The following is a 26,378-nucleotide window of genomic DNA, read 5'->3' as shown; positions in this document are numbered from 1 at the left end:
GCATCCAGCCATTCACCCCATCATTGGGTGTGACATCCTCCCCATTACCTCACAACGAAAGGAGAGTGCCCAACACACTCTGCCTTTCCAAACACCCACACACCTCTGGGATGCTCTGTAGAAGCATTCGGCCTTTGAACAGCAGCCAATCCAAAAGAGGAGGGCGAAGGAGGATGTGAAGGTGTTGCCACCCTACTCCCATCACCATTATTGCCTACAGAAGTATCTGGAAGGATATAAAAGCTGCCCTGGGAGGGCTGGAGAGATGGCTCAGTGATTAAGAGCACTGACTGCTCTTTCAGAGGTCCTGAGTTCAATTCCCAGCAACCACATGGTGGCTCACAACCATCTGTAATGAGATCTGGCACCCTCTTCTGGCGTGTGGGCATACACGGAGAAAGAATGTTGTAAAAAATAAATAAATAAATAAATCTTAAAAAAAAAAAGCTGTCCTAGGGAACATCTGTAATTATGAGTTGAGGAAGGACAAAGAAAAGGCATGGTAACACAACTGCTTTTGAAAATGTAATTTCACTATGTTATCTCCAAAACTATCCCTTGTCAACTAAAAGGAAACCCATTTGCCTAAAGACCTAGGTACCAATGCTCAAATGGGGGCCTGCTCCTTGGGTAGCCCCCAGGGGGCACCAAAGACCTGTTTCTTCTTTTAGGACGTGGGTGTGAAACATTCTGAGAGCCTCTTGCATGGTGTCCACGCAGGGTCTGTTGTGCACGCATGCTAGGATCAAGCTGGCTTGCAGGGAGCTGGGCTCTGCACTGTAGCACCAGTTCTGTCTCTTGGCCAAATCTAAGACTGTTCTAGGAGTCTGAAGCAACTCTGGCTGATTCTTGTTGAAAAGCAAATGGCTTTGGTTGAGTTTCCTCATGGAACAGACAGTATCTAGCTTTTTGGCATTGTCCAAGCTGGCCATAGAGAAAATAATGCTAGCCCCCTGGACTGGGAGTTCTGGGCTCACAGTGTCCCAAGTACTGCTTCTCTGGGTGTCATTTAACCCTCCTGAGTTTATCCGAGACGTGAAGGAGAAAGATGACCAAAACAGAATACATGAGTACAAGTAATTGCTCTTCCATCAACCACTGGCTCTAGCAAGCAGCTGACAGCACATGCTTAGGGCACACCCACTCTTGAAAGGGTCACCATCATGACAACCAAGCTCATAATCCGGTCTATCGATCATATTTTTATAAAATCCCGAGTCTATATTTGTGCTCCTAATTGGGATTAGAATGATCCACACATGCGTCTCACCTTCTCGAAGTCTCGAAGAGCCTGGGTCTGTACCAGTGGGGGCTTCTCAAATGCTCTCAAGGAGTGTGCCTGTCCAAAGGGCATCTTCTCGCTACTTCTCCAGGTCTGTGACTGAACCGGAGGGCCCCGATCCTTAGTGTCGCTAAGAAAAGCTGGGAACAAAACAGAGCAGTAAGAAAAAGAGTGTATATAAGAAAGGCAGAGAGCTGTTCTAACTGGCACATTCCAGCAGAATTTCCTTTCTGTAAAATACGAACCACACAGGTCACATAGAAAGGATTCACACACAGTAACTCTCATGGAATTTATTATTCATGGTCTCTGGTGAATATTGAGACATAGCGTGGGTGTTCAGGCCTCTTTTTGACACGATGGCCATCCTCCTCTTAGGTGGCCAAGTGACTTGTGCTAGCCAACAAAACACATAAAAATGACACCATGTGTGTCAGGTGATGAGGCCTTAAACACCGCTTTTCCACCCTTGGACTCTTAGCAGCTCAACGTTCATCATGGTGCAAAGCCGGGCCTCCAGAGCAGAGTCTGGAGTGGCGATGTGTGAACAAATAAGGAATCAGTGCCCCAATCAAACAAGACACATGTGGACCACAGATGGGGGCACAGCAGGGGTGATGATCTGAGGTTAAAAAACATGTAGAAAACTAATCTTTTCCTGGTCAATAGAAGTAAACAATGCACCTGTATTCCCAAGCTATTCTTTTTGCCTTAAAAAGACCCACACCAACACGAAGAATTCCAAGACCGTGTGAGAGCAAGTAGAGGCATACGGGCCGGGGGAAGCCTCGATTTCTGAAAAGTCAGCTAGACCTAGGACAAAGTAGCCTTAAGGAGTAAGAGACAAATGTTACCCTGTGCTCTTTTTCTTCCTCCCCCCATGTCCCCCTGCCCCATTTATAAACTTGCCAGAGAACTGTGTCATGGTTTGGCTCTTAAATATCCCCCAAAGGCTCATATGCTAAAGGCTCGCTGGCCAGTCTATCGCACTAATGGGAGGGAGAAGCTGGAGCCAATAGAGGTAGGCCACTAGGGACAAGGCCTTAAAGAGGTTATTGGGACCCTGGCCCTTTCCCTCTCTCTTTTGTGCTCAGTTGCCATGATGTGGGTATATTTCCTCTGCCATGGGCTCCTGCTGTGAAGTGCTGCATCACCACCCACTAAGAGGGAAACAGAGCCAAACAACCACAGACTGTGACCCCCTGAGAAACAGAGCCGGTCAACCACAGACCATGACCCCTGAATGCAGGGAAACAGCCAACCAACCACAGACTGTGACCCCTGAACCCAGGAGCCAAGGGGAATTCTCCTTTCCAGTTGACCTCCTCAAGTATCATGTCACAGTGACAGAAAGTTGACAGAGAACATAAGGACAGGGGACCAAGTCCTGGCGTGCTTTCATCACCTTCCTAGATTTTTTTCAGGGTCTCAGAAGAGATTTAGATTCATCTGTGTTCAAAGGAAAAGGAACTCTGAAGTAAAGGTGAACCATCAAATTATGAAAGAGAAATGGAAATGTCTACTATTCTGACAGAGAGAGAGAGAGAGAGTGCAAGAGAGAAAGAGAGTGCAAGAGAGAGAGAGAGAGAGAGAGAGAGAGAGAGAGACCAAGTGTACCACGGTGATCTTCTGTCTTTTTCTTCGGTCCACTTTTTCCTGAAAACACCTCACCCCAATCTCAGGAGCGTATCCTGTCTCTGCAAGGAATCTGGGAGAGTAAGGAGCAACGGCTGCAGGCAACCACTAGGAAGTGGCTCTGATGGGAGGAAGCCCTTTTAAGATAGAGGAAAATGTAGAAAGAATGTTGTAGTATTCGGAGACAAAGAAAAGTCTACAAGGGGGAAGAGGAAGAAGAAGAGTATCAGAAAGATGCTGGCGAGAAAGGAGTTGGGAGAACGGACAATGCTGGACGGAGGGACTCGGGGGCTGCACCGGGCTTTCGTGTTTCTTTCCATTACACCACTCGTTTTCAAGAAGGACAACTGGAAAGGAAATTTGTTTCTAAGCTGAACACTCTGTCAGCAGAATCTTTAGTTCTGTCAAATTAACACACTATGGCATATGTGTTCAGCTAGCCCTGTGCTTGATGGTCCCCGATACCTGGTTGTCTAAGAGTTTCAAGTACAAGAAAAGGAAAGCCAGTTTTATTGGTGGGGAAATTAGTTGCCGAGAGAGTTTTGTTGCTGCTTCGTTTGGTCTTGGCGGAGGTGCCCACCAAACAATTGTCCTGTTCGTTTGGTAGCACTCTGAGATCACAAACTAACAATGTCATAAAATGATGCCATTGACCCTGTTCTGTTGGTGGACAAAAATGTTTCTGAGCAAATGTGATGTTTAAAATGAGAATTGCAGAGAGAATGATTGCTTTCCTGTTTAGATGACGTTACATAGGCTACTGAGTGGAGGCACAAATGATACAACAAAGCAAAGCCATAATGCGTGAGGTTGAGGGGGTGAGCTGAGTCTTACGGCTGGAGTCGGATCCGGACTGCTCGCACGCTGTGCAATTTTAAGCAGATATCTTCATTTTTCTAAATCTCACTGCCTCTGTGGACTTGAGGATAATGACACTTGCACAGAAATCTCACACTGAAGACAGAAATAACAGATGGGAACCTTCCATCCAGTGTCTGTCAAGAGTAGGCATTTTGGACATTGTCTTTCAGTATTTGTCCCAATTCTTTGGATTTTCAGTTCAAAATGCAGGATCTAGACACCCAAAATGTTAAGTATGATATCCTGGGAACTTCTAAACTGAATATACACAGTCGAATATCAGTGTGTGTGTGTGTGTGTGTGTGTGTGTGTGTGTGTGTTCTAGAAGTCCCAAGCAGGCCAGGATCTTGCTTTCTCGACCTCCATGGTGCTGGGATTCCAAGTGCATCCCACCAAGGGTTTTACTGACTGAGCAATCTCCTCAGTCACTTGGATTCCCAAGATTAGGGGATGCTGAGGTCTTTAATGTATTCAAATTAAGGACTGACTTCTACATGAACCAGTTATGAAGAAAAGGCAAAACACTTAGTCAGTGAAGGAAATCCTCCGGTTGGGAGCAAGCCTTTGAGAAAAATGGTTCCCCAAAGAAATTTGCCTCAGCCAGGCTCCAAACATAAGTATAGCATACTTTCTCGTATATGAAGACCCTCTAGTTTAATTTTTATCTGTTTATGAGTGTGAGTATGGGTTCTAGAACTAGAAAAGAGACTGAGAGGAAGGCGGGTAAGTGGGTAGTTGCAGTGTGTATGTGGCAATGGAGCTGAAATTGGGGCCTCTAGGGGAAGAGGGGACAGCAGGAGGGGACAGGAGGACAAGGGAGGAGATGAAGCAAAGACAAAGTATACATAAATATGCTAGTATAAAACACACATCACTTCGTATATTCTTTTAAATTAAAAAAAAAAAAAGAGTCAGTGTGGTAGCACATGCCTTCAGTCCCAGCACTAAGGAGACAGAGCAGGCAAATCTCTGAGTTCAAGGCTAGTCTGGTTTACAGAGCCAGTCCTAGGATGACTAGGGCTACATAAAGAAACCCTGTCTTGAAGGGGAGAGAGAGAGAGAGAGAGAGAGAGAGAGAGTTATCTGTACTTTGATTTTACAATGAAAACATCCCTAGCTGCCACACGTGTGTGCTATAATTATGATGACATTAATAAGAGCAGTAAATAAGATTTAGGAAGCGCTTATTTCTAGACAAGAATTTTGATTATTTCATCTTACCTCTGAGAGTGACATCATTACTACACCCATTTTAATGAGGTATCAGGATGGAAATTTTATTTTGACGGCAAAATTTACGGTACACATTTGCAAGATTTGCACTTTAATCTTGCAATCCTAGCCATATTGAAAGTGTGAAGAATTCACAGAAGTATTTGTGTGATGATTGATTGTAATGTGCTGCCTCTTAACACATACAATTACATACACTATAAAATTCCCCACTGGGGAATTCCAACTAGGGGATTATATGCTACACTGGTGTGTGCAAATTTGGAAATCTATAAAAATTTGAGGAAACTCCCACCGGGAATTGATTTGGGGGAATGGCAGGAAACAGCGACGTTAAAGGGCACGGCCCACACCATCCTTACCTGCTGCACTGTTTGTTCTGGGTACCATCTCCCCATCATCTTCTCCAAAATAATGTCTGTTGAAAAAAAAATAGACATTAATCAATAAGTTACCCACCACAAGGCTCCTATTCCTGAGGTCCAAGGTGTCTGTGTGCTGTTCCCATCCATTCTTCACTGGTGCCCAATAAACTCTTACATGTACTAACTGCTATTGTAGTCGACAAAGGCATAGAGAACTTAACGGGTGTAAGGGCTTGGTGAAAGGGACCTTCAGAGCTAGTTACGGAGGACAGGAGCCAGATGGAGAGTGGGAGCAAAAGAATATTCTATCAGGAGGCAACAGCAAGTATCAGAAGTCAAGGACATCGCTGATGTGGCAGAGAAATGTATGTAGCCAATCTGCAACTAGACAAAGCTGAACCCTCTTAGGGAATAAACAATAACAAAGGATAGAATACCTGAGTTTTAGATAGACTGTTCTGGGTTCTGAGTGAGGCTGTGTGGAATGAGGAAAAAAGAGAAGAGTGTTTTAATTTGCTCCTTGACTTCTGTGGTAGTGACCAAAACAATGTGGGGAGGAAAAGGGTCATTTCAGCTTATACTCCCAGGGAACAGTTCAACTCCAAGGGAATTCTGGAACTTGGAGCAGAAATCATAAAGAAAGGCTGTTTGCTGGCTGGCTGGCTCCTCTTGCTCTGGTTTGTGTTCAGTCAGACTTCTTTCACAACTCAAAAGTACCTGCCTAGCGGTGGAACCGCCCACAGTGGGCTGAACCCTTCCACATCATCAACAGCCAGGACAATTCCCCAGTGTCACGGCCACAGGCCAATCTGGTCTGAGACTCTGTCTTCTGAGATGACTCTTAGATGTGTCAAGTGGAGATGAAAACTAACCAAGGGCATACAGGGGCATCTGTTGCTCAAGAAAGATGTGAGGGTTTTAACGAGGAAAAAGACAGAGAAGGAAGTAAAAAACTTTAATGTTTAGAAAGTAGACTTGACACAGTGGGGGCTGGGAACATAGCTGAGTTTTATAGCATGTATCAAACCGTGGATTTGCTCCCAGCACCCATGAGCAGAGTGTGGTGGCTCCAACCTGTAATCATAGCACTTAGAAGGCGTTAGTCGGAGGGTCAGACGTACAAGGCTCTCTGAAAGTGCAAAGTAAGTTCAAGGCAAACCTGGGCTATGTAGGATCCTACCTCAAATACAGAAAAAAAAAATAGACACAAAGATTTTTGAAAAGCGAAGTCTATTCATGGAAATGTTCATAAGGGTACAATCCAGGAGCCAGGACTTTATCTGCAAAGAACAGTTACATACTAACATCCTTTACACAGAGAGGGCAAAGATCACAGAGATCAATCAATAAGTTGCCTAACACCTACTTGTTGCTAGGTGCTGTGTTTTGTTTGAGTTTTTGATGAGGCACTTTAGGCAGCACTGGAGATGGAGCACTGGGCCCAGGGCTTCCTGCCTGCTGAGTGTGTTTGTGTGTCAGCCCCTTTTCCCTCTGAGAGCAATCTGGGCCTCACTCATGCTAGGCCAATGGACCACATGCACAGCCCTCGCAGCAAGGTTTTAAACATTGTTGTACCAGCAATAATAATAATAATAATAATAATAATAATAATAATAATAATAATAATAACAACCAGTAATAATAATAATAACAACAACAACAACCAGTAATAATAATAATAATAATAATAGCAGCAACAACAACCAGTAATAACAATGATAATGATCCAGAGGACCAGGGATGTAGCCTGGGAACAGAGCTCTTATCTAGCATGAGCAGAGCCTAGGTACTCTTTGAAGCTTCCCAAATGTAGCGGTGAGCAAGACAGGCAACAATATCTCTGTTGTCATGGGACTCACAGCGAGAGAAAACAAGTAAAATGTATAGGAGGACTTGGGCACCAGTTCTATGAAGGCTGAGTTGCAAACTGAGGCTATGACCACTCTGAGGTATGGTTGGGGGTGTGTTTTTATTGTAGATATGAGAGAGAGTACAGCCAGAAGCATCTGGAAGAGTCTAGAACAGGGAAAGAGGAGAGAAAAAAAAGATAGGCTAAACATGGCCAGCAGAGAGGGGAGGAAGGGAGAGAGAGAGGAAGATTGAGAAAGAAGAGGAGCAAGAGAACACCTAGCCAAAATAGTAGGGTTCTATCTAAGGGAATGAGGAACTGGGGGAGCTCATGAGCTGGAGAAGTATTTAGGGTAGGAGGTGGGGTGGGAAGGGCTGAAATAGTCCCATGTACTTAGGATGCTGAGAGAGCCTGGAGCCAGCATTTTCACTGGTGTGCTAACAGGCACCCAGACAGCCATTTGTCCCTCCTGACAGTGGTAAGAACTTGGCTCCTTTGGTAAAGGAGAAAGAAAAGGGGTACTTTAGGGGAGTAGGGTTTCTTTGGACCTGACAGTGAGGGCACAGAGAAAGTGGGTATAGAGAAGGGCTAGAGGTAAGCCGAGGCAGGAGACTGCAGCTTTTGGTGGACAAGACTGCTCTGTGGAGCAGTGGGTAGCTCTGGGGTCTGTGAGAAGACTCCTCTAAGCTGACAGCATCAAAGGCAAAGCCCTCCAGAGGGAGCAACTGGAATGCAGGACAAACAGCAAGGAGGTCAGTGTGCTGAGCAGAGGTGTGGGGAGGGAGGTGAGAGGGTTGAACGGTGTGGGGGGTGGGGGGCACAGACACTGAAAGGCATTCAGCTGCTGTGGTTTTTATGAATCAGAAAGATGAGTGGCTAATGATTTTAAATGGATGCTGGCTACTTCTCTGGCTGTCTGGGTGGGCACACGAGTACGGCGGGGATAGAGATGGCTGCCATTACTCTGCAGAGAGATGCTTTGATATTGAACTTATTTATCCTATAAGCTTTGGGGTATCCCCAGACAGTGGTGGCCAAAATGAACTTGGTAGGCAATGTACTACAGGGCCTCTCCTTTTAAAAGCCAGACAACTGTCCCGGGGAGACAGACGCGAATCTAGCATTTGTTTGGAAATTGATGTTTGCCTCAGGGATGGAGTCACATAAATCTTCACTCCGTTAACCAGATGGACATGAAAGGGTAGAACATGACACATTTGGAATGCACACAATTCTTTACTGACCAAAAGTAGATCACTGGCTTCCAGCTCCCCAGCTCTCTGTCTTTCCTTCATCCTTATTAAAAAAATCTCCCTGTGAGTGAGCCACACCACGGAAGAAGCGGACACAAGCACCACTTTTAGGTTCCCTCCTGTCCGAGTGATGCTGGGAGAAGATGTCACAACTATTCAGGAGAACCACGGCTTGAACTGTGTGTGAGGGGAAATTGATAGTTATCTGTGTTGCTCTCTGAGCATGCGTGCTCAGCCCAGAAAGGTGGCTGCCCATCTGCCTTCAGAAACACAGTCAACCCTCAGGCCAAAGCTACTCATCCGACACTGTTTCATTCCATCCACACCCGGGTGACCCACTTCCACATTCCCTGGAAAAATAAAAGTTCCTGCCTCTTCACATAGGGGATAAATCCCCCCCCCCGCCGCCGCTTTAAATAGGACGGAAAAGTCATTGCCAGCTTACCACAGCCCTGCCCTCCCTCCCTGGTCCATCACAGGTTCCTGAAGTTGCTGCCCTGGTACAGACCAAGAGCTACCAGGGGTTCGCTTCTGCTTTAAGACACAGAACACACAATTCACTATTTTGTGTGGAAAGTCGCTCGCTTGCTTGTGTATCGCGTTTACCTCTCTGAGCTTTCCTTTCCTCAAATGTTCACCCAAGAAGAAAATGTATTTCTATGTCTTTACATTAATTATAGATTCTATTGTCAGGGTTTAGATCCGGAATGCCCTTCATTCCCCCACAAAGACTCCAGTGGGTGGTGGCCAGGGGTGACAGAGACTCTAGGGGGTGCGACTTTGGTTAAGGAAGTAGGTCACTGTGCATATATCTTGTTCCCATCCCTCCTTCACTCTTTCCTGCTTCCTGGCCATCAAGAGGGAGGCAGCCTTCCCCTCTCACACCCACATTCTGTGATGTTCTGCTTCACCAGAGGTCCACGATAGAGTCAGAAGACCACGGACAAAACCCCAGATCAATAAACCCAACTAAACCTTTCCTCCTTCAAGGCATTTCTGTCGAACATTTTTGTCCCAGTGACCGGACACTGACGGAGACAAAAATCTAACAACAAAACTCATCTGAGGGCTTTTCAGGGATCTGAGGTTCTCTCCAGACATGATCTTGCTCAATCCTCCTTGCTCAACAGAGTCCAGATTACAGGGCAGGGGCAGGTTGTAACAAAGCAAGATATCAGCCCTCCTGGGTGCCTCACCTTCCCCCACCCACACATGCGTGCTCAGCTTGCTGCCTGCCGCGTGGATCGATAATTGGAAAAATGGAGAGGTCAGATTAGACAGGACTGAGCTAAAAGGCATACTTGTAATCTCTCAGGAGAGTTTTTAAAAATCACTTTAGCTCTGTTAACAGCTCTGGTTCGCTCTCTTAATGCCAGGCAGGAGGCATTCTCCACTACTGGAAAAGGTTGGGAAGGAATTTGATGCTTCCCAAGGAAAGGAAGGGACCCGTAGAGAAAGTCTGAGTGTGAGAGGGCTGCCATTTACGACATCCGATAAACCCAAGTGCAAGGGGAATTGAGGGAGAGTAGACAGACTCCAAACCTGTACACACACACACACACACACACACACACACACATACACACACACACGCCAAATGATACTCTGGTATATTCTTCTGCTTTAGCCAAGACTGAAAAAATATGCATATCCCTTGTGCTAGTTTCTCAAATTGAACTGTATTTAGATTTAAAAACAAAATAAAACATGAATCCACCAAGTGACTCCAAACACTAGTACACTGTTCACCACTAAGAGTTCTCCCACACAGACATCTGTATATACTCATTCCCTCATGATGCTTTACCTTTTCAAAAGAAATTTCAAAATTTCAAAAAGAAGTTTGCTGTATAGATGAGGAATAGCCCTCGCCTTCTCTTTCTCCCTAACATTATGATTCTTTTAGAAACAAAACGATTCCACGAAAATTGTGTGTGCTAGCGCTCTTGCCAAGACAACGTTCTGTTGGATCGGAAGAACCAAGAGTCTCCGAGCACAGCTTACCCACAAGCTGCCCGCTTGCTTGATTTCTGCATGCCATCCGCCCATATTCTCTGCGTTAGCTGATACGTAACTTACACGATATTAAATTCATGCCACACAGTGATACTTCATATCTTACATCGCTGGCTTTTCCTGTAGTTCTCCGAGGTGATGTAATTGCTACTCTCTGAAAGCCATCTGCCGCTCCCTGTCACTCTAATGCTGTCGGGCTGACTGATGGCTCTTCCCGGTCATTTCCGGGAATGGTAGTTTCATTTACCCTAAGGAACATCCAGGACACTAGAGTATGCTTTGCTTGAACACAGCTTCTTTGAAGATCCAGCACTGCATTGACCCTATAGTCTAGTTCCTCATGATGCTGGGGAGCAAGGCCAAGGCTTCGACACCACAGTGGAAGCTGCTGCGGTATTTCCCACAGGGCAGAGAGACTCTATTTTGCAAACTGCGCTCTTGGTACCATCATCTTCAAATTCCACCAACTGAATTTTCAGAGTGAAAGGAGTCAGGAATCAGATCTACATCAGCTTCAATAATTAGACCCTTAATATATGAGGTAATTATATCTTAGGACGAAGATTGTCTCCAAAACCACGTTGAGGGGTTATGTCAGTCTAGCTTCATCATTTTCTTCTTCAAATTAGAATAATTAACCTAGGGTTGTGCTTTCTTCTTATGAATGGAACCCCCCCGCAATGTGATTATTCTCACGCTCCTTCCCCAGACCATAAGCTTGGAGGCAGTTCTGAGCATCGTCCTGGGCCCCACCACTTTGTTTAGCATCTCCAAGCTGAAGGACCAAGGCTAGGCTTTCTGTATTTCCAGTTTGTTTCTATAAACAAATTTCAGAAGCAGAAGAGTACTATGTTTGAGCAGAACGCAGAGCAGCAACCTGGAACTTGATTGCTATTGCTATGCTATCTTTCCATAGGAATCTGTGTGTGTTGGTGTAGATGTTCAGGTGTGACTGGCTTGTGCACACGTGTGTGCATTCATGTGGAGGTCAGAGTTCAACATCAGATATTTTCCTCTATTTCCTTCCATATTTTTTGAGGAAAGGAGCTGGGGGCAGGGCCTCTCAGTGAAACTGGAGATTGCTGGTTGGTTTAGCTATACTGTCTGGCTAGGAAGTCCCAGGAATCCTGTCTTTGCCTGTCCAGCTGGAATTACAGATGCATGCCATGCCTCCACACCTGGCTTTTACATGAGCACTGGAGATTGACCTAAGGTCCTCATGGTTGCATGGCAAGCGTTTCACCAATGGAGTCACCTCCTCAGTCCTGCTTTTAGAGTTTCCAATTTTATAAACGTTTATGGAGACTTTCTTTGCATGCAAGGCACTGGAAATAAAAAAAGAAATTATGGATCTTGTCATTCCATAATAGATTCAGAGAGGAAGACACATGGTTCAAAGAGGTAACTGTGAGACCAATGTATTTGAAGAAATTTCAGAACATAAATGAGTCAGTAATATAGTCTTCAAAGAGATGAAGGTCTAGGAACCAATAGAGAACATTGATTGAATCTAGATCTTAAAGGTCAGCTGTGAGTATACTCAAAGCAATGTGAGAAAGATGTAAAGACAGGAAGATGAACGGTGGGCTCATCTAGTCATAAATGGCTCTCTAGGATTCACCCCTGTCCATGTGTTACCTTTCCTTCTCGCACACTCTCTCAGACAGAAAGCTCTTGGTGTCTCTCCTCACACAGGCTCTTCACTGACCTCTTCAAGCGCTGGTATGGTTTGGACCCCCAAGGCCTGAGAAAGGTCAGTGTGCCAGCATGTGGCACTTTGGGGAGGTGGGGCCTGGTGGAAGAGAGTGGTTATCCCATGTGCCATTGACGGGTACAATGAGACCTCACCCTCCTTTCTCTCTTTGCTTCATAAACACCATACAGTGAGCGAATTTTTACCATCACATTCTCTTGCAGCCACCACAGGCCTAAAGCCCCAAATAACCACAGCTTGAAGTCACTGAAGCTAGAGCCAAAGTATCCCTTCCTTTTTAAAAGGCTGTTTAGCTCAGATACGTTGTCACAACAACGCAAAGTGACTAACACAGAAAACTGGTACAGGGACTGGGGTTGTTGATGTCGTGGGATGTTGATGTCTTAATGTCTGATGATGATGCTCAGACGCCTTGGAGCAATTCTCATGAGAGCTCAGATCAGAACACCGTTAGGAATGCAATCCATAAGGGACATACTCGGGAGGTTCCAGGCAGAAATCAAAACTCTTGGGATTAGAGCACATCCTCATTATGATCTGTCAACCAACACGCCTGCATTTCATCAATGCTCTGAGACTCTGGGAAGCCGAGTTTAAAAGTTTCATTTACTTGGTGGGTAGATGTCAAGGTAGTATAGCTTTTTTTTTTTTGCTGTGGTGTGGGTACCGCTGGCTGCTTTTACCAAGGTTTACAACATAAACTGGGGACCAGAAAACAACTCAGAAAGATCTGTAATCTTTATAGCTGTCCGAAGAAAGAACACAGTCAAAGTTATAAAACATTCCTGAAACTGTAAGTCATACACTAAACTTTTCTTGCTAGGAAGTCAGTTCATCTCAAGCGTTTTTTTTTTTTCTTTTCTTTTTTTTATATTGTCAAATATCCAACGTAAACTTTGAAAAATCATTTAGTAATACTGTCAATAAGAAAAGATCAACATGATATTTGTACTATTGTAAAAACGCCTATAAATATAAACTAGGAAACATGGCTTAGAGAAAGGCTGGAGGCTGGGGGTGGGGGAATTAAAAAAAAACATGCAAGTGTCTTAGTCACTGTTCTATTGCTGTGAAGAGACACTGTAACCATGACAACACTTGCAAAGGAAAACATTTAACTGGGGCTGGCTTACAGTTTAGAGCTTTAGCCCATTATTATCATGGCTTGAAGCTTGGTGGCCTGCAGGCAGACATGGTGCTGGAGACGTAACTGAGGGTTTTCCCTCTGGATCCCTGGGCATCGGGAAGAGAGAGGCACTAAGACTGGCTGGAGCATTTGAAAATCTCAATGTCCACCCCCAGTGACTTACTTCCTCCAACAAGGCCACACCTACTCCAATAAGGTCATATTTCCTAATAATGCCACTCACTGGTGACCAAGCAAACAAATCTACGAGCCCACGGGGGCCATTCTTACTCAACCCACCACAGTGAATACGTGTTCTTTCCTATTTTATCAAAAGATTCTTTAAAAAAGGAAAATGTGGGTTTTTTGTTGATTAGAATTTTTCTTTGTTTTGTTGGGCAGGTTGGTTTACTTTGGAGACAGGATCTCTCTTTGTGGCTCTGGCTGTCCTGGAACTCATTCTGTAAACGAGGTTTCAAACTCACAGAGATCCTCCTGCCTCTCCCTTCCAAGTGCTGGGTTTAAAGGTGTGCACCACTACACCTGGTTTGGAAAATGTGTTTCGACTTCCACTGTTCATCCTAATTAATGGTCTAAATGACCTACGTTAAAGATGACGTACTTCAGCGTTAGGCTCAGGGTGGGATTTTCGGCAGAGTCTTATAGTGTGACAGGAAATTTGCTGACATTTGTTGCTTACTGAGGCCTCCACAGTATTTAGGTCTCATAATTCTGCCCTACTGTTTGTGTTGTTGAGAAGGTTTAAGCCTCCTTTGAGGGGCAGGAGAGACGGCTCCGCAGTTAAAAGCAGTTGTTGCTCTTCCAGAGGACCCAGGTTCAGTTCCCAGAATCCACATAGTAGCTCACAACCATCTACAACTTCATTTCTAGGGTGCCTGAAACCCCCATCTAACCCCAATGGGCACCATTCATGCAGGCAAAACATTTATAAACATAAAATAAGATAAATAAATCTAAAAGCAGAGACTCCTTTGATATGACTTGCTAGATTCTGTCTGGATCAAGTAGAAGGAATTTCCTAAAGGTCAATTTTTCATATTTTTATTTATATCTACATTCAATCTGTCAAATACAAAATAGCAAGAAGAAAAAAAAAAGAATCTATAGCCTGGGTTTTCTTTCTTTTTTTTTTTTTTAAACCCATGTGACGTCCTGGCCCTGACAATTTATAGATGACAGAACTTCACAAATAGGCTCACCTTGACAATAAAGACATCTACAGGTAAGGTTTTTTTTTTTTAAAAAAAAAACTGCCTTTGCATAGTTTTTCAAAGTAATACATTTTCTTACAGTGAAATGCTGCTCAATGACCATGATAATTACTATGGCGAACCATCACACCTATCATCCATGCTGCCTCCCAGTTTACGGAATGAATGTCTTATACTTTCCAGGCACTATTCAATAATATTCTGTAAAATAGACAGCCTTCCTCTGGGTCTACAGGTGAGGAAGAGGCCTGGAAAGAGAGATGCTCTGTATAACATCACACTGGAACACGAACTTGAAAAATGAATTGGCATCACTCCAGACCTATAAAAAATATACAGCATAAACATGGATTTATTTCATTTTCCATAATGTATGTACCTATGTATCTGTGCGTGGGTTTGTTCACACGAGTGTAGGTATTCATGGAGGCCATTAGAGGGTATCAGATCCCCTGGATCTAGAATTACAAGTGGTTGTTGGTGTGGGACAATGGTCTGTATTCTGTCAATTATATTTTAAATAAAAGCTGATTGGCCAGTAGCCAGGCAGGAAGTATAGGCAGGACAACCAGACAGGAAATAGAGGTGGGTTAAGGAGAACAGGAGAATTCTGGGAAGAAGGAAGTTCCTTCTACAGTGTGACCCAGCCGCAGAAGAAGCAAGATGTGACTGCATCACTGAAAAAGGTACTGAGCCATGTGGCTAACATAGACAAGAATAATGGGCTAATATAAGTTATAAGAGTTAATAAGAAGCCTGAGCTAATGGGCCAATCAGTTTATAACTAATGTAGATTTCTGTGTGATTTCTTTTTTTAAAAAATATTTATTTATTTATTTATTTATTTATTTATTTATTTATTTATTTATTTATTGTGTATACAATATTCTGTCTGTGTGTATGCCTGCAGGCCAGAAGAGGGCACCAGACCCCATTACAGATGGTTGTGAGCCACCATGTGGTTGCTGGGAATTGAACTCAGGACCTTTGAAAGAGCAGGCAATGCTCTTAACCTCTGAGCCATCTCTCCAGCCCCTGTGTCATTTCTTTGAGACTTAATGACTATGGGAGCTGAGCAGGACAGAAACCCCTATAACAGGTTGTGAGCCAATTAATATAGGTGATGGAATCTGTACTTGTGTTGTTTGCAAGAAAAGCAAGTGCTCTAAACCATTAAGCCATCTCTCTAACCTTTTCAGACTTTTTCCCTGTCCATACAGACCACCCTATTTATATCCATGCATAAATGCTTCCTTTGTGCCTACCTTAAGTCCAGTGATATGAATCCTGAGAAACTAAGAGAAAGGCAAGGTGAGCTACCTGCTGTGCCAAGAAGATATGATGAAGACTCAGAATAAATTTGTTTCTTGGGATAACAATTTCTCCATGAAAGACAGCTCCCACTTGCATACGGGAGTGCTGGTCTAACAGATGCTATGCTATGGGAAGCCCTGAAGGAGAAGTGCTGAGAATGACTTAAACAAGTCTTATCCTGAAAAGTGTCTCTAACCAATTTCCTCCAGAGTATCTTCCCCAAGCCCCTAGATAACAGCACTGGGTCCTGTCCCCTACAGTCCTCGTGAGAAAAGGCACAAGACATGATGGAAACAGACTTAATCAAAGTGGAAAGGTCATTTGTGAACATCTTCTGAGACCACATCTCAGGTCCCCTTTTCACTTGCCAGGAGAGAAGAAAATCTATGCTTCAAATGTTGCCAAATAACCCTACCCCATGGTGTGGCACAGGAATCACAAGAAGGGACATTCAAGTGCAGATAGGGTAGAAGTCACAGAGGTAGATCACAGGACTGTTGTGAAAGAAACACAATGAGGTCATCAGTTTTCACATCCCCAGACCCATCATTATAACCTCTGCAAGTGAGGATGCTGAACTGGCAGAGCCCCTCAGAACACGCAGGACATTATGGAGAGCGCCCCAACATGTTAAGCATGGACTGACTTGCACTGACTCGGAAGCATCCACTTCTCCCCAGCACAGGCTGCAGTTACAGCCTTCGCCTCATACAGTCTGTCCATGAAAGTGCCCATGACCAGATGCCTCTCCGGCAGAAGTCTCTGGAGTGCGCACCAGCAATTTCAAAGAGCTGCAGGCACCATTTACAGCTAGCGTGACTGCGTGTCTGCAACAAATGTCTCTCTCTGCCTCTCTGTCTCTCTCACACACACACCATCTCTCTCTCTCCCTCCCTCCTTCCTTCCCCCCCCTCTCTCTCTGCCTCTCTGCCTCTCTCTCTCTCTCTCTCTCTCTCTCTCTCTCTCTCTCTCTCTCTCTCACACACACACACACACACACACACACACACACACATCTGTCTATCTCACTAAGCCTTTCTCCTTTAAAGAAGCTATTTTTTTTTCATGTTGCCACCTGTTACAGCTCAGGGAAATGATTTAGGACTGCAGAAGGCAGAGGCCGTTCTGGTGATTATTTTCCTCACCTTGCCTTATAAGGCCGTCAGACATTCAGCTCTCTAGTAATTGCCTCTGGCTCCCTGGGATCAGCAAGGAGACAGGTGAGACATCTGTGCATCTTTGGAAAGATGCATGAAAATCCAGAGGCTTTGGCTTCAGCCAGATCACCAGGACAATGCAGGGTGGCTCTGCACACTTCCAGAACCTGTCTTTTGACTTCTACTTTGGGTCTTGCCAGAGCATTCTGTGGTCTTCCTTTGTCATCAATGACTAATATTCCCAGGGCCTGGGCTATGCTGAAGCAATTGGCTCAATCTACCTACAGCACTATACTGGGTGTCAAGAGATTCATGATTTGTTCCCTTTCTTCTTATTTTTGATTTATACAATCTTTCATTGTTTAATGTCTCTGTCTGTCTTTAGTGGTTTTTAAAGGGCTACAAGCTCCTTAAGGAATTTTTTTTGAAAATTAAAGAAAAGCAAAAGTCATTTCTTAAATGACACTACATATAGACCACTTTAAGAAAGATTTCTATGCTTTTACTTTCAATTGCTCTTCAGTTTTGCTTTTGTGAATTCTATAAATGAGAAAGAGCGCTGATCTCTACTTTGGTTGCTTTTAATTTTACATTTGTGTGCATACGCACGTCTTTGTGTATGCATGAGTGTGTATGTACATATGTACACCCACATTGTGTGTGTGTGTGTACATCATGGCACACATGTAGAGACCAGTAGACAACTTGTGGGAGTTGGCTCCCTCCTGCCACCAAGGAGTTCAAAAGTAGAACTTAGGTCATCAGGCTGAGCAGCGTACACCTTCCTCTACCCTCTGAACTCTCCCGCCCTTGCTTGTATTTCCATATTAAATACATATTAAAATAAAAGGTTGTAAAGAGGTGGCTCAGCTGGAGAGGTGGCTCAGCAATCAGGGATGCTTACTGTTCTTTCAGAAGACGCAGATTCAAGTCCCAACACCCTCATGACTGTCTGTAACTCCAGTTCCAGGGCATGTGATGCCCTCTCTGGCCTGCACAGACACCAGGCACAAACACGGTGCACAGTCACTCGTGTCGGCAAAACACCATGTATAGAAAATAAGATTTTAAAAAAATAATGTTGTAAGAGATGTTGTTCCACAGAAAGAGTCCAGGAAGGTGGGGGAAACGGAGGAAGCAAGTGAGAAGAGGAGGAGGATGTTTAAAGAAAATTTTAGATTAATCTGAAATTACAAAGAATAAATCTAGAGTCTGCTATCTCCATATGGCTTGATAAAGAACTTAGATAAAGCCTATAGACTTCCATAGGGATTCCAACATTTACCAAGTCTTGTGGCCTGTTAAGGTACTAGAGGATCCAAAATAGTACTGAGAAAATGGTTTTTACAGTTAGTTCTGAGTGGAGGCGCCACAGAGAGGAGAATAAAGAGCAGATATCCTGGGTGAAAAGGGAGAACAGGAGCTGAAGCAAAAAATGAGGTAAACTCAGTATTCAGAGAGACAGGAAAATGAGGGGCTTAAGGGTGTCGTACATCATCATGGTTGAGATTTTCCTTCCTTTGCTCTTTTTTTCTTGTTTTTTCTTTTTTGTTTGTTTTGTTTTGTTTTGGGAATTCTTAAGGAGAGACAGTATGGGTTAAGGATGACCCATGAGGGAGGCCAGTGTTTGCAGGATACTCAAGCAAATTCATGATAAGAACTATGAGGGAGGACTTGGAGGCACGGGCATGCCTGGGGGTCATGCTAGAGTATCCTTGTCATTCACTGTCGGGCAGCCAGCACTAAAGAAGTCTATCTCATAGCACAAACTGCACACACTTCTTAAACCATGGCATCCAACTTGAACACACAATGGTGCCAGGTTTTGCGAACCTGTTGTGCCCATTTATAAAGCAGAAATACCCAACAGATGCCTCAAGCCTTCTGGAGAATGTTATCTGGAGAATTCCTCATTAAAGATCTACTGAAGACTTACACACAAACAACTAGTCCATTGTCCATTCAAATTCCATGGAAAATACAAAATAACCCCACAGAAGTGTAACAGAACAGGCAGAACTGCTATAGGAAACACCAAGAACTTGCTTCTAAAAATAATTTCCAAAGGAGGCAATGACGAAGCTAACCACAGCAGGATAAACTGTTACCCGAGCAAAGGCAAGGCTAGGTGTGTGGGTGGGAACAACCGGTATATTAAGGCCCACACACAATAATTTTAGATCAGGATGAACGAAGTGGTGATCGCTATATAACCAGCTCCCTAGGGCTGCTGGCAATGTTATTCCTGGGAGGCTAACAACCTGGAAATGCTCAAGTAAAACACAGAAGACTCTTTGGAAGCTAATGGTGAACTTTTACACATTGTAACTTAGTGCATACAATGTACATTTCTTCTGCTACAAAGCATACACTGACTTAGTCTAGAAGCAGTATATAAAGGGTAACACACATAGGTCCGGAAGCAAGTGTAACCTTTTCTTTTCCCTTACAGTAGGCATCCTAACACATACTATGCAGAATTTTGCTGCGATCCAAATCTACTTTTATTGTCTTATATCAATAAGTTGTGTCTATTGCTATCTTAGCACACAATACTGCAAGAGATTAATAACCACAACAAAGCATATTTTCCCCCAAAGAAGGGTAAAAGTTAGGAATGTTGCTATCGATGTATCTAGATATTTGACAGTTTGTGATGATGTATCCCACTTTATTCTTTCTCTCCCTTCCTTTCCCCTCCCACATGGGGATTCGGGTCTTGAAAAGACATTTAAACTGCAGTATATCCTTTTGCTATATGCATATACAAACCACAGGAACATTCAGTGTATTTTCAAAACCCAGAAATGTTTAATCTCGCTGTTCCACTTCTGAACATCAATTGTCAAAAGAAGGAAAAAAATCACACGAAAGAAGATGTTTTCAGCATCCAGGTATTTACTGGGTATTTATAATAGTTGAAGGTGCAAGCCTGGGAATGGGAAATGATTAAGCAGCATATTATAATCCCACATGACATACTGTTCCACATGACGAATACAGCAGAGGGTAGCAAGCCAAAGACGGGAGGGCGCTGAGACAAGTTAACAGGAAAGTCTCATAGACTATTACAGTGTTATAAAGATGCAAGTTGCAGTTATTATTGTAAAATTCATTATAAATAGTCTATGAACAAAACGGATTTGGTTATGAGGGCTCAGAAAACACATCACATCCTATTTGCCTTGCTGACCAGAGAACCTGGAATATGCTGTGAGACAGCGGGAAAACAGAGCCCCGTACATCTGAAAGGTTTAAAATAGGAGTGGATGGAGTCACCTTGGGTCATCATGACATCTTTTTTTATTTTGGACTTTTATTCTAACTTTAAATGTTATTTGAATTTTTGCCTGAGACAGCATGTGAGACGTCCTGAGCCCGGCTAGGAGTATTATTTATAAGGTGGTTGGATTTGTGGGTGGTGTCTTAAGACATCCACTGAATGGTGAGCGGGGTCATAGCAAAGAGAGAGACCAGGATGAGAGGATGCTGTGAAGAAACGCAGCCAGCTCCCCCTTCCAGAGCAAAAGCAACCTTTCCTGCCTTCTGTACACAGCCTTAGCAGTAGAAAGAGGGGGGGGGGGTGAGTACCCTACACTGATCTAGTTTGTGGAATAAAGAGTAAAATCAGTGACTGAGACAAAGTCCCGAAGCCACAGCCAAGTAAGTGTAGAGCAGCTGCCAAGGCAGAGATTTTCCTTCTCAAAATGCAGAAAATTAATTGTTAGCACTGATGAATATTCAATAGGAATCCACTGTCTAAAGATATCTCAGTAATAGAGTTGGGGAAGCAAGCATTTTCCTGATATAAAAATGCTTCATGCAAAACACCAGGCAAGCAAGACACTGGCGTCGTCTAACTGCCATGCATGCTAATTTGGAACAGTGGAAACTCACATACCCTCCCTTAGCAGTCACATCTGTAAAATGGGGCAAAATGCCATCTCTGGCTCTAACTATTCATTTGTTAACAGGACTCTCTAGTGTTTCACGTGAATTCTACCAGGCTGAGAGTTAGCGAAGAAGGGTAGAACAAGGGTTGCCAGGGTGACCCAGTGGGTACAGCACACTATGGTTGACGCGAATCTGGCCTTACTTCAAGCTTCACATTAACTATATGGCAAAGGAGTAAAATCAAATCCTGAAATAGGACCATTGATTTTTTTCTTGGATGTTACTCCCCTTCTCCAGATTTTCACAGCCTTGGAAGGCAGATACAAGTACTGCTTGTGTTTTATTGGATCTAATTACAGGGTAAATGAAACAAGAGACTAATATGTTGTTCTTTCTTAACCTTCCATCTTTTCTTCTTGTTGTTTATGAGGCAGGGTTTCTCTGTGTAACAGCCCTGGCTGTCCTGGAACTCACCTCATAGACCAGGCTGGCCTCGAACTCACAGGGTTCGACTGCCTCTGTCTCCTGAGTGCTGGGATTAAAGGTGTGAGCCTCCACCACTCAGCTTCTAGCCTTCCATTTTAAAAGCTGCTCTTGACTAGGGACAGTTTGTCTTTCTTTGAGTTGCTTGCTAAGGCAACGTGTATAAGAGTCACATATGACTTGCCCGACTTACTCAGCATCCCCATATGCCACAAACAAGAACATTTCCACCCAAAAAGGGAAGAGAATTTGTAATGACTTTTCCAGTACTAAGCAGTGTGGCAGACTGAGTAATGACACCCAAGGATGTCCACATTCCTAATCACCAGAGCTTGTGATTAGAACATGGCCATAGGCACTTCAAAGATAGGACTATGAAAAGAGATGAACTTGGGCTGTTGTCCGGTACCAAAGTAGTCACAAGGGTCCCTCTAAGAAGGACACAGGGATGTTGGAATGACAGGAGATGTGATGGGGAAACAGCAGCCAGAGTGGTGTCCTTGCTGGATTAGTGTAGTGCTCTGTGCCAGGAATGCTAGGGTCTCCACATGCTGGAAAGGGCAAGGAATGGGTGCCCCCTTGAGCTCCAGAAGGAATACAGACCCGATGGCACCTTGAGTTTAGTTTCAAAGACCGGTTTTCAGACTTTTGACCTCCAGCATTCCACACTTTCCGTGTCATAAGCCACTGTCTTTGGTAACAGGAAACTAATCCAAATGTGACCCTGGAATAGCCACAGTCTCTAAAGCAGAAGTCAGAGTGAGTTTCCAGTTCAGGTAAGCAGACACTAAATATTCAGAACAACAGTCTGCACCATTAGATTCACCGCGTGAGGAAGCTTAACCTTCCAATCAAATTCTCTGTGATCTCCGTGAAATATTCCTTCAACAGCTCTTAACTGTGAGGTTCATCAGTGTGACTGGAGGCAAACCAGCGTTTTGAAGGGCCAGCATATTCACTGTGTTCAGTGAATTTGCTGTTGGAGAACCAGCCACGCTCTCCACAGGTGACTTAGCAAAGTGGCAAGAGTCGGGTCAGAAGCCTCGGTAGGGAAAAATGCTCACCTAGGGCAGTAGAGAGGCAGGCGAGGTGCAGCTGTCAGAGCGGGCCTAACTGAGAACTTAAATACCCAGCACCCTGGTCCTTTATGGGTAGACTGAACAAGATAAGAGTATGAGGAAGCTGGGCATGAGGGGCAACTGCCTGCAATTCCAGCACGTGGGAGATGTAAACAAAAGGAGGAGAAATTCAAGGCCAGCATAGGCTTCATGAAGCCATTTCAAAACATAAAAGAAAAGAGCACAGGGATTGTGTGAAGCACCTCTGGGGAAGGGCACTTTCCAGAACTTTCTAGAATGAAATCTGGGGATAGAATCATAGTCTTAAGCCTATTCATAAGTTTAAAAGAAACCAACATAAGTACTCTGTTTCAAAACCAACTCAGATACCAAGTCACCTACAAGGCACAACTCAAACAAAACAAACTAACAAAAAAACTCGGATTAGGGAGTTAGAGCGTCTGAGTTCTCATTTCTTCATTAGTTGTTTGTGTCACACCAGACAAATGAATCATTATCTCTTAAGTTTGATTTCCTTGTCTTAAAAAATGTATATGACAGCTTTTTACCATATCCATTTGAGGATTAGGATATATCACAGGTTCAAAGAATCAGCATCCCATTGAAAACTCAATAAATGTCAGCAATTGCGGCCAACTTTCCTTTCCAGCATCCTTCAGGTTGTGCTTTTCCAATGTATTCCCACAGCGGCTGCTCTAGTTTCTTTGCTGTGATAAACATCATGGCCAAAAGCAACTTGGGAAGCACAGGGAAGCCAACACAGGAGCTCAAGGCAGGATCTTGAAGCAAAACAAAAATGGAGAAGCATCACTTCTTGGTTTGTTCTGGCTGACTTGCTCAGTTGGCTTTCCTGTGAAACCCGGGTCCATCGGCCTAGGGATGGTGCTGCCCACAATGGATTGGGCCTTTCTACATCAACTAACAATTTAAAAATGCCTCACAGATATGATCACAGACCAGTCTGATTCAGTTAACTTCTGAGTTGAGGTTTCTTCTTCCCAGGTGACTCAAGGTTTGTATCACGTTGAGAACTGAAACTATAACAGTAGGCAATGTATATCTCTGTCTTCATTTCACTTTATTAAAATTACAGATAATGGGGGAGGAGGTAGAATAGGGGTATTATGAGTTCAAGGCCAGCCTGGATTACATAGTGAGACCCTGTAATAAATAAATAAATAAACAAATAAATAAAATTATAGACTATGCGAATACGAAGCCTTCAAAGGCAGAGGCAGTTACATTCACTGTCTTATGCTTAGTGTCTAGCACAGTGTGGCTGTTTGGGGTTCTTTTTCCCAAGATGTTTATAAACTGATCTGACTTATGAGTTAAGGATCTGAGTCACCAGCCATCATCTGTAACTCCAGGATTTTTTTCTTTACAACTGTGACCCATTAGTTGATAAAATAAAATGAGTCACAATCAACGATCAGCATTGATTTTCTAAAGAAATAACATAGGAAATATCTGAGTATAAAACCATGGTAAGGTTAGGTATTGTGACATGGAGCTTTGCGAGTGGGTTTGATTGCATTGTACATGTATTTCATATTGTGGGTCTGGGCTTATTAATAGTGTAGCTATCCACCTTGGCAGCAATCAGCGTTTTCTGATGTCTTGAGGACTAGTGAGGAAAAGCGTTTCTCACCGTATCCCCTCTGGATACCTTGTTTTTAGAAACCTCCTTTGAAACCTCTTATAAAACAATTTGGTAGTATTCCTAAAGCTGAACACGCGGCTCCTGCTGCCCAGTGATCCTGCTTCTACTTGTTTACCCAGTAAACATATGCACACACATTCGCAAATGGAACGTACAAAATGTTTATGACAACACCATCTTGCTAGCCCAAACTTGATAGTCCCCAAATAAACCGATGTTAACATACAATAGAATCTTAGAAGAAAGAATAGATCAGTCACAACTGTTAGGAGTGTTAAAGAAGCCCAAAGGAATAAGAATACATGAAAAAAGCCGCAGAAAAGCTCATGCCTAACTCGATTTACATGAAATTTAAGACTAGGTAAAACTAAACCGTGTGGTGGTACCGCGAGCCTTTAATCCCAGCAGAGGCAGGGAGATCTCTGTGAGTTCAAGGCCAACCGGCTCTACAGAGCAAATTTCAGGGCAGTCAGGGCTACACAGAGAAACTATGTCGCAGACAATCAAAACCAAACCAAACCAAAACAAACAAATGAACAAACAAACAAAAAACCTAGCTAGAACTAAGCTGTGGTGCTAAAGTTGGGGCAACCATAACCTAGGAGGCATAAGTAAGTCAGACTTCAGAAGTGCAGGCATGGTTCTTGATCTGCTGCCCATCGCATTCACACATTGTTTGTGACTTGTGAGACCTTGACACAATTACTTTGTGTGTGTGCATAATTGTGTAGGTGTGAATGCACATATATCTGTATGTCAGAAGACAGTCTGGGGTGTCATTCTTCAGGTGCTGCACACAGACACATACACACACACACACAGAGCAGGTCTTTTACTGGTCTATACGTTGTTCCAAAGGTCATACGTAGCTGCCTTTTTTTTTTTTTTAATGTAGGTCCTGGGGAAAATTCTCAGGTCCTCATCCTTGCAAGATTAATACTTCCTTTTTTTGATTGGGTTGTTTCCCTAGCTCCACAGTGACTTGTTTTTTAAGATGTGAGAAACACTGACAGAAGACAACAGTCCCTGATACGCTCACTCTCCTCCCCATCAGGTACTCCTGACCTTTGCCTGAATACAGCCAGGGTCAGTAATCTTCCCGGATCGGGCAACCCAATGTTTCAAGAGTGTTTCCTGCCGTGGAACCACACCTTGCCTCTTTGAAACTTGCTCCATCCATCAGTTGTTCCTCCTTTTAGGAGATTCTAAACTCATCTAATCCCCTACCACCAACTGCTCGTCAGATCTTTGAATAGTGCTGGCCTACCCTCCCTCTCTCCAGACTTAAGAGTCCCAGGTCTCTTGGCCAACCCTCAAAGCATGGCTTTGAGCCCCACCCTGTCTGTTGTCTGCGCTTCTTTTTAAAATCCCATGAAGCCCCAAACAGAGGACAGTTTTCTAGGAGAAGAGACAATAAAGGATGATTGACCTTCCACGTGGAGAAAGTTCACTTCCTCCATCAATGCACCCTGTGTGCAATTCATTCTTTCTTCAAAATTCACCACAAACTGTTCACTCTGTTGAGATGAACAATCAACTGAAAACCCCCATTTTTTTGTATGATTACTGTTGAACCCCAGTTCATTTTCTGTGTTTGTAGTTTTCACTGTCTAAGGAGTCAGAATAGTCTTGTGGTCCCATGCAAATACCCCCAAAGCTAAAGTCTGGTGATAAAGAACCTCTCTGGGTCCAGGTGGTGGTGGCTCATACCTTTAATCCCAGCACTCAGGAGGCAGAGGCAGATGGATCTCCATGAGTTCCAGGCCAACTTGGTCTACAAGAGCTAGTCCCAGGACAGCTAGGACTGTTACACAGAAAAATTCTGTCTCGAAAAACAAAAACAAACAAGCAAAAAAACCTATCTGGAATACAGCCCTCACGAACCCAGAAACTCCTGGTCAAAAACAAACATACAAACAAACAAACAAACAACAAAAAAACCCCAAAAAACAAAAACCCAACAGGGTCTCTAATCCTTATCAGTCACTTGAAGGAGCTTCATTTTAAAGAATATTTAGAGAATGGTGGGATGTGGAGAAAACAGTATTCCACCATCATCCCAGCAACCTGACCTACCCCAGACTCACCCTGGCCTCGGCCTGGGCAGTGGAGGATGCCCAGAGCCTTTTCCTTTCCTCGCCCACAGTGAGCTCAGACAGGAGGCTCTGGAGATGAGCCATACTGGCCTCCTTGAGTTGCTGGCATGTGGCTAGTGCAGGGTG

The 26,378-nt window shown here is 43.9% G+C and overlaps 1 protein-coding gene across 10 annotated transcripts in view; it reads right to left on the bottom strand.

The window, feature by feature from the left end:
* The window catches only part of LOC125408772 (myomegalin-like), a 211,805-nt gene that overhangs the window by 163,344 nt on the left and 22,083 nt on the right, over window positions 1-26,378 (bottom strand). For all 10 annotated transcript variants that reach the window (XM_048447403.3, XM_048447446.3, XM_048447367.3 and 7 more), the window contains exons 2-3: window positions 5,374-5,429; window positions 1,271-1,422 (exon numbers count right to left, since the gene is read on the bottom strand). In XM_048447403.3, the coding sequence (XP_048303360.3) occupies window positions 1,271-1,422; window positions 5,374-5,429 (208 nt within the window). The remainder of the gene's footprint in view (window positions 1-1,270; window positions 1,423-5,373; window positions 5,430-26,378) is intronic.

The sequence above is a fragment of the Myodes glareolus genome, chromosome 17, assembly GCF_982192425.1.
Source record: "Myodes glareolus chromosome 17, mMyoGla1.1, whole genome shotgun sequence".
In the NCBI taxonomy this organism is placed as follows: domain Eukaryota; kingdom Metazoa; phylum Chordata; class Mammalia; order Rodentia; family Cricetidae; genus Myodes; species Myodes glareolus.
This window is presented reverse-complemented; position numbering and strand designations above follow the sequence as displayed.